The sequence below is a fragment of the Abramis brama genome (genome assembly GCF_963993115.1).
Source record: "Abramis brama genome assembly, chromosome: 16".
NCBI classification, from domain to species: domain Eukaryota; kingdom Metazoa; phylum Chordata; class Actinopteri; order Cypriniformes; family Leuciscidae; genus Abramis; species Abramis brama.
The window spans coordinates 3,832,710-3,841,716 of NC_139978.1; the positions used below are offsets into that span (position 1 = coordinate 3,832,710).

Genomic DNA, 9,007 nt, shown 5'->3' on the forward strand with positions numbered 1-9,007 from the left:
ATCTGTTATTTTTATCAGTTGGCTTTGTTATTTGTATCTAATGTTTGCTGTTTTAACTGATTTCTATGCTATTGACACCTTTATTGGTTATTTTTATCTATTGGCTTGATTTGATATTTTTATCTACTGGTTGCTGTTGCTTGGTTTAATCTGTTATTTTTATCAGATGGCTTTATCTGTTATTTCTATCTAATGTTTGCTGTTTTAAACTGATTTGTCTGCTATTCCATGCTTCATATTTTAAAATCTCTATTGTTATATTATTTCCATAGTTGTTATGATATTAATCTACAGTGAAAACTGTTTTGTCAAAAGATGGTATATCATATCATATAAGTTCTTGGTTATTGAACTCTAATCACATAAATCTGAGCGCCATCCAGTTTTGGTCTATGTTTCAGAAAAAACACAATTATAATTCTGTGCTTTTCCACATCGCGTTACTCCATGACTTTTATTATGAAAAGACGAGGCCTTCCTTAATGGGCGCCCCCGGTGTTTAGCCCCTGCATGCTACAATGTTTTTCTATGCTCAACAACAAATATGTTTCAGAGAAAGAAATGTTTTCCCCCATCGTTTTTTCCATATGCTTTCATTACATCGCGGTTGTGGTTCTGTTCTACCCATCTGATATCATTTCTGCGTTCTATTATAATTTGTGGTATTGAATCATCTGTGTGCTAACTCGGGCTTGCGTTCTATGAGTTCTACGTGTTATTGTTTACCAAAACTAGTTTTCAGCCGTCTACATGGTTCTGAAACTAGGTCGATTTGCTTTCGCGATGTTTTAAAACATAAAAAGTCTGTTTTAACACTGTCTGAAAGTTGTCCATTCACCATGGTTGTTGTTGTTGTTGTTGTTTAAACCGACGTTACGTAGCACCCCTAGTGTCGGGGAGGGAAGAACTGCACCCCTGTTTGTAAAATCGCTCCATCGTGTGGCCATTATTGTTATTGCACCCTGTTTGTAAAATAGTCCTATCGTGTGGTCATTATTGTTATTGCACCCTGTTTGTAAAATATCTCCATCGTGTGGTCATTATTGGTATTGCACCCTGTTTGTAAAATAGTCCCATCGTGTGGTCATTATTGGTATTGCACCCTGTTTGTAAAATAGCTCCATCATGTGGTCATTATTGTTATTGCACCCTGTTTGTAAAATAGCTCCATCATGTGGTCATTATTGTTATTGCACCCTGTTTGTAAAATAGCTCCATCATGTGGTCATTATTGTTATTGCACCCTGTTTGTAAAATAGCTCCATCATGTGGTCATTATTGTTATTGCACCCTGTTTGTAAAATAGCTCCATCATGTGGTCATTATTGGTATTGCGCCCTGTTTGTAAAATAGCTCCATCGTCTGGTCATTATTGGTATTGCGCCCTGTTTGTAAAATAGCCTCATCGTCTGGTCGTTATTGTTATTGCACCCTTTTTTGTAAAATAGCCCTATCGTCTGGTCATTATTGGTATTACACCCTGTTTTTGTAAAATAGCTCAATCGTGTGGTCGTTATTGCTATTGCACTCTGTTTTGATTTATTTTAGGATTAATAATCTGTTTAACTTTAAGTTAGTTTTATTTATTTATATTTAACTATTTATTTTATTTATATTTTATTTTTACATTTATTTATTTATTTTTTTAATTTTTTTAATTCCATGCTGTCTGTGTGTGTGTGTGTGTGTGTGTGTGTGTGTGTGTGTGTGTCTGTGTGTCGGTTTGGGTGTGGCTGTGTTTGTGTGTGTGTGTGTGTGTGTGTGTGTGTGTGTATGTGTGTGTGTGTGTGTGTGTGGGCGGGCGTATCATCAAATTTTGCTAAAAGAACAAGCATTTTAGATTCAATCGTCAGTTGTCCTCTCAAGGCTGAAGGATTGAGATCCGGGTTACATTACATTACATGCGTATGTGTTTTATTATTCGCGGGTTGATGCGTATAAAATCAAATTACTAAATTATCTTTCATGCATAAACAGGTTTTATATTTTCCAGGCTCGAAATCCCCGAATATTGAATTGGTTGCCTTCCAAGCCATCGATGATGCATGTGAGAACTTATCTTTTATATTGTTTATAAATTAAAATGAACTTAATTTATTTTAATTATTTTAACTAAATTTTTTTAATTCACAGTATCAGCTGTGGTAGATCTTACGAAAGATGATGATGACGGCGAGAGTGCTGGACCAAGTGGTGAACCTTTGAGAAAGGTCAGAAAGACCGTCGATTCCAATTCACACAACGATGACGGTGAGAGTGCTGGACCAAGCAACGAAACTTTGAGAAAGGTCGTCGGTTCCAGTTCGCTCGGTAGCCCACCAGCCATTCCACTTGTCATTATACCCCACAGTCCTATCACCCCACCAGCCAGCCCTCCTGTCACACCTCCTGTCACCCCTCCAGCCATTCAATCTCCCACCCCACCTGTCAACCAGTCAGTCGGTCCATCTACCAGTGGGGTGAGCTGTCAGCAGCCCTGTCCTGACACGACTGTGTTATACGGTAAGACTAACTACATTATCGGAAGTTTAAAAAATACAAATTGAAACAGACCATTAAGATTTTTGTTATTTTCTACACAACAGGTTCAACCGGAAAGCATGATGATGTGACGGCCTGGGATAGCGATCAACTGGAATCATGGGAGTGTGGTTCTTGGGCGAGTGAGCACGACGAGGTATCGGTCATAAACACTAATCAAACAATTGATGAAAACAGCTGTTTTCACCAATCATCGGAAGAAGACGAAGGAGACATTGAGGATGAAGAAGTAGCATCAGCAGCAGGGTCTCAGACGGTTGATGTCGGCGCTACTCCTCCGACGCGTGCGGTTATTGATTCAATAGAATCATTGAGACAGCAGTTTCGTGATGCACACAGCGAAACACAAAACCGTTTAGAGACACTGCACGCTGAGGTTCATGCTCACAGCGATACACCTGCTAGATTAGAGACACTGCGTGTTCAGGTTCGTGACGCACAGATCGAAACACGTAGTAGATTAGCCGCATTGACCGCTGATCTTCGCAGCTCTCAGCTGGAGGTGCATAGTAGAATCGATGCGCAAGATCGATTTTTTCAAAATCTGACTGATGAAATATTTCGACGTATCAATAGAAACGAACGCATGTTCACCGAATACCATCGTGAACTGGTACTTTTGGTTCATCATCTTCTTCTCATTCTCGTCGAACAGTCAGATGAGTAAAATACATGTGTTCCATTAAATCATGTAACGATTTTATACACTCTGATTTTATATTGTACTATTTCATGTATGCTTTTTATACTTATTATATATTCTCTGATTTTGTACTATTTCACATATACTCTGATTCTGTACTATTTCATGTTTACTTTTTACATATACTCTAATTTTGTACTATTTCATGTTGGAGTCTGAAATCTAAAATGGAGGATGCTAAAAGCTTTGACTCAGACGATACAGAACTGTCACCGGACGAAATTGAAATGCTAAGTATACTTCCTGATTCTTTAGAACAGTATTTGTTTAATTTAGAATCTTCACAACCCTTCGCTAATTTGGATCTTTTTGAATTAGCTGTAAATCCAAATATGAATTTGTACGATCATGTGCTAAGCGTAGACAACAATCCTGTTGTACAATTCGGTGGTGTTTTAAACAACCAATCATCAGAGCACTCCGACGGTAATGATACTTCACAACCATCCACATCAGGTAATGTCGACTCTACTACACAGACTCGATTAAGCCGTACGGACATTGACAGGTTGATTCGCGACGGTGGCGACGTTAGCGGATATCATGTTTTACCACGACCTCGTTTCAATAGCGTGACGTTGAGAAGGACTACGAATCTGAGAGAGATTAACTCTACAGATTTGGCCTCTTATCACATTCGCTTACACGATATGCTGAGTGAGATTGTTTCATTTGCTAGACAATTCGACTACAATCCCGTAATCAATATTACATTGTCAGCTCCCAGTCTCCAAACACCAGTCAGCGGAGTTTTAACTCATGGTAATAATTACGAGGTGGATTCGCTTTTCGATCAAATTGAAAAAGTTTTACAGAGCAACAATCGGTTACTATCTGATGAGGCCATTGAAATTGATGCGTCAGTAGCCTTGAACAGACAAGGAGGTGGTGGACAGCGACGGAAACTCACAGATCTGGCCGTCGACCAAGTGATCAAAAGAAAAAAGACGAGTTTATTCTGCCCCACAAATATTTCAAATAATTTGTGCTTCTCCATCTGTCTCGCCCGTTTTCTTAACCCCCAATTACCAGAGAGTGAGTTAGAAAAACTGGCTGTTGCCATCCAAAACAATGTCGGCTTCTCAATCCAAGACAAAATCGGTCTTGACGACATAGCCTCGTTTGAACGTGTGTTAGACATTAAAATCGTTGTATTTCACAGATCTAACGCCATGGTCTTAGAAACGTACAAAAATTCTGACGAACCCCACCCAAAAACGGTCTTCCTCTATCTCCACAATGATCATTACTACATGATACTGAATTTGACGGGGTTCATGGGTTCGCCATACGTATGTCCATTTTGCTACAAAAGTTACACCAACCGCAGAAACCACAGATGTAAGTATGCTTGCAACATCTGTTTTGACTCAGATTGTTACACGTTCCCTGTAAGAATCATACATTGCCCCGATTGCTTGCGTTACTGTAAATCTGCCTATTGTTACGAAATGCATAAAAAAAACTCACCCCCCGGTCAGGAATACGCGGCCTGTGATATTATAAAATTTTGCAAACTATGTAACAGACGTTACGACGTTAAACAGGGCGATAAGAAAAGTAAACACATGTGCGCACCGGACAGATGTGGGCATTGTCGCGAAATTCTACAGGACGAGGGGGAACATCAATGCTTCATACAACCCCTAGCGCCTAAGGAAACGTGTGAGAAATACATCTTCTATGATTTTGAAACGCGTTACGAAAACGGTAGGCACGTGGCTAATTTTGTTTGTGCCATCACATTCAAAGGGAAGAAATTTACGGCCCGTGGTACCAGCTGCATCGCTAAGCTAATAAACCATTTCAGACAACCGCGATATAAAGGCTACTGCTTCATAGCTCATTACGCCTCCAGATTTGACTCCTTTCTAATCCTGGAGTATTTTTGCAAAGCCGGGATCGCGCTTGAGATCATAATGCAAGGCTGCAAATTAATTTTTATGTACGATGAGTCATTTGCCCAACGATATATCGATAGCTACTCATTTTTTCCAATGGCTCTTGCCAAAATGCCCGCGGCGTTAGACTTAACGACTACTGAAAAAGGCTACTTCCCCCATCTTTTCAACAGGGTGGAAAATGAGAACTATGTAGGCCCATACCCTGACAAAAAGTTCTACAACTACGATAACATGTCGGATAAAGCCAGAGAAAAGTTTGATGAGTGGTACCGCACGGTTGAGGGTAAGTTCTTTGACTTCAAGAAAGAACTGTACGCGTATGGCGTTAACGATGTAGTCTTATTACGCGAAGGATGCATGAAATACAGAGAGTCTTTCATACAATGCACCAAACTTGACCCTTTTGGTTTCACGACGATCGCCAGCTGTTCGATGGGGGTCTTCAAAACACATTATCTCGGCAGAAACACGCTCGCCCTCACGCATAACAAAGCGTACATCCATCAGAATAAGGCCTACTCGAGCAGTTCGATCGAATGGCTCGAGTATGTAAAAAAGACTCGAAACGTGGACGTTCACCACGCCGTAAACCACGGCGAAGTATCGATCGGTAAGTACTTTTTAGACGGCTACTACGAGCAGGCCGGTGTTAGGCATGGCTTAGAGTACGCCGGTTGCATCTTCCATGGTCATTGCTGTCGCTTTGCACCCCATCAGAACCACCCCCTGTCGGGAGTGCCCTACGGCGTTCTCAGGAACGAGTTTGACGATAAGATTGAAATTCTGCGGAACGCGTACGGTTTGCAAGTCGAAGTTCTTTGGGAATGCGAATGGAACCACATGAAAAAGACCGATCCCTATGTGATAGAATTTATGGCCGATTATTCCGCCCCAGAGAGATTGAACCCTCGAGAGGCATTGTACGGTGGGAGAACGAATGCCTATAAACTCTATCACAAAGTGACCGGTGATGAGAAAATAAGGTATCTGGATTTCACAAGCTTATATCCCTTTTGTCAGGCGAGGAAAACCTATCCGATCGAACATCCCCAAATCATTTTCACAGATTTTGAACCGATTGAAAACTATTACGGTCTTATCAAAGCGACCGTGTACCCGCCCCGTAAATTACTACACCCGGTTCTCCCTTACAGATGCCAAGGAAAACTTATGTTTCCTTTATGTAGAACCTGCGCTCACGACCAAAACCAGACCACGAGCTGCACCCACACGGACGAGGAAAGATCGCTCTCGGGCTGTTGGGTCAGTATCGAGCTTTTAAAAGCCATCGAGAAGGGTTATGTGATAGCCAAGATAGACGAGGTTTGGCATTTCCCGCAGCGGTCAGACGCGTTGTTCGCCGAATACGTAAAAACGTTTTTGCGTTTGAAACAACAAGCGTCCGGCTACCCGTCCAATGTCGTCACGGATGCTGAGAAAGAGACTTACATTCGTGAGTATTTTGAAAAAGAGGGTATTCAACTCGACCCCGAAAAGATCAAGTACAACGCCGCCCAGAGGGCAATCACAAAATTAATTCTGAATAGTTTGTGGGGACGCTTCTCTTTAAGACAGAACTTGCCTCAAACGATTCTTGTGAGCGACCCCGAAGATTTCACCAGAATTGTTTTCGGCAATACCGACACGTTGACGTATTTCTCATTCGTCTCAGAAGACGTAGCTCTCGTCCAGCATAAACCGGACAAAGAGGATGTTTGTAAGGCGCGTGACGTGAACGTTTTTGTAGGCGCCTTTACCACCGCGCACGCCCGACTGGAATTGTACGAATTGATGGACAGACTCGGCAGCCGATTGTTATACTCCGACACAGATAGTGTTATATTTGTGTCTAGGGAGGGGGACTGGGAACCTCCTCTGGGGGATCATTTAGGGGAGCTGACTAGCGAATTGGACGATGGGGATTTTATAACTAAATTTTCGTCGAGCGGCCCCAAATCGTATGGTTTTGCCACGGCCAAAGGTAAAGTGTGCATGAAAGCTAAGGGGATAACCCTGAATGCTAAAAATTCACAAGCTATCTGTCTCGAATCCCTGATTGGTCTGGTTGACAGCTATGTGACGTCGCAAGATAGATCCAAATATATCCTGGCTCAGACGGAAGACATTGTGCGAAATAAAAAGACTTTCACATTGCACAACAAATCAGTCGTTAAAAGGTTCAGGGTCGTGTACAATAAACGTAGACTTTTAAGCGATTATAACACGCTTCCTTATGGCTACTGATCAGATGATACACAGAGGGTCTCAGGATGTTTCCGATTTTGATTTCAGACTTCAACACCCATTCAGCTGTGTCGTGAGTGGGCCGTCCAATTCTGGAAAGTCTTATTTTGTAAAACTTTTGTTGGAAAAAGGTTTGAATATCATTTCAAAGAAAATTGAAAACATTGTTTGGTTGTATGATTGTTGGCAAACTTTGTACGATGATTTACTGCAATTGTATGACATTAAATTTGTGCATGGAATACCCCAGACTCTGAATGATGATGATTTACTGCCTGTCAGCAAGACAAACCTTCTTGTGCTGGATGATTTAATGGAGCAAGCTAGCGGTAACCTTGAACTCCAACGTGTTTTTACGCAATACTGTCACCATCGCAATCTCAGTTCTATTTACATAGTGCAAAATTTATTTGCCCAGGGTAAGTCCAGCCGAACCATAAGCTTAAACGCCAATTATATGATCCTGTTTAAAAATCCTCGGGACGTCAATCAAGTGGCAATGCTAGGACGTCAAATGTACCCGGGAAATACAAAATACTTTATGGAGTGTTATCATGACGCAGTCGATCGGCCTTTCGGCTACCTGATGATAGACTATAAAGCAAAAACTCCGGAGCAGTACCGTCTCAGAACAGGATTGCTTTCCGAACGTCAAGTGGTTTATATCCCGAAAAAAAGAAGAACGTGATCAATCGTCATGTCCGTCAGACTTTGTAAACATCTGCCGGTGTTAAAACTGCTACATAAAGCCACTCCTAAACAGCGACGTCTTATTTTACAATCGGCGTCCGACGAATTCATTTTAGCGTTGTGTGAAGTGGCTCTTAACATCCTATATGGCACAATTCCAGTCAATAGACAGCAGTACCAAAAACTGAAAAAGAGAAAAGCGGATATTAAATTTATAGCCGATAAAAAAATTGGCATTGCGGCCAAGAAACGAGTCTTCAACCAGAAGGGCGGATTCCTGTTACCGCTTCTAAGCGTCGCAGTACCCTTTATTTCGAGCTTGATAGCAAATCGATAGGATGGAGTATGCCGAGAAGATGTATTTAGTTCCGCACCGTCAACTGGATAAGATCAAGAGCGAAAATGTTCGTGAGAACATTCAACGGAGCGTGGAGAACGATTTGGATGATACCATAAGAAATATTTTACAGCGGACTGATTTGAATACTTACGAAAAAGCCAAACTTTACACAAATTCCCTGAGCAGGTTTTTGGCCATCGTTAAACAAGGCGATCGTGAGAGCAGTGTTTTAACGCTCTCGTTACCCCATACCGATCTCGGTCATAAAGATGAACCATCCGCTGGTGCTAACGTCGAAGACGGTAGCGCCGAGGAGGCTGTTGTCGATGAAGTTCTGAAGAACGTACCTTCGAGAAGCGTGAAAAACAGCAGATACATATTAGACAAGATGTCTAAAGCTAAAGGGCTAAGCGCCTGGAATGAATTAGGGGAGTTTGTATTCAGGGGTAGAGCCGTGCAAGGGTCACACATGGTCGATTTGTTAAAAAATGTTACGGCCCCTCAAAACGTTAGGGATGACCGGAGACCTCCAGGATGGTCAGAGTTTCTACGAGCCTTTGCTGAATTAAACATTCCATTTTCTAC

The 9,007-nt window shown here is 41.7% G+C and overlaps 1 protein-coding gene across 1 annotated transcript; it reads left to right on the top strand.

The window, feature by feature from the left end:
- Window positions 1–1,743: 1,743 nt before the first annotated feature.
- On the top strand, window positions 1,744–3,208 carry LOC311065995 (uncharacterized protein; the record flags this gene model as incomplete). The annotated part of the gene is made up of 4 exons (XM_084086923.1): window positions 1,744–1,905; window positions 1,994–2,047; window positions 2,134–2,502; window positions 2,586–3,208. Exons 1-4 carry the CDS (start codon window positions 1,902–1,904, stop codon window positions 3,206–3,208), a joined length of 1,050 nt encoding a protein of 349 aa, XP_083943049.1. The 5' UTR covers window positions 1,744–1,901.
- Between the last annotated feature and the right edge of the window lie 5,799 nt (window positions 3,209–9,007).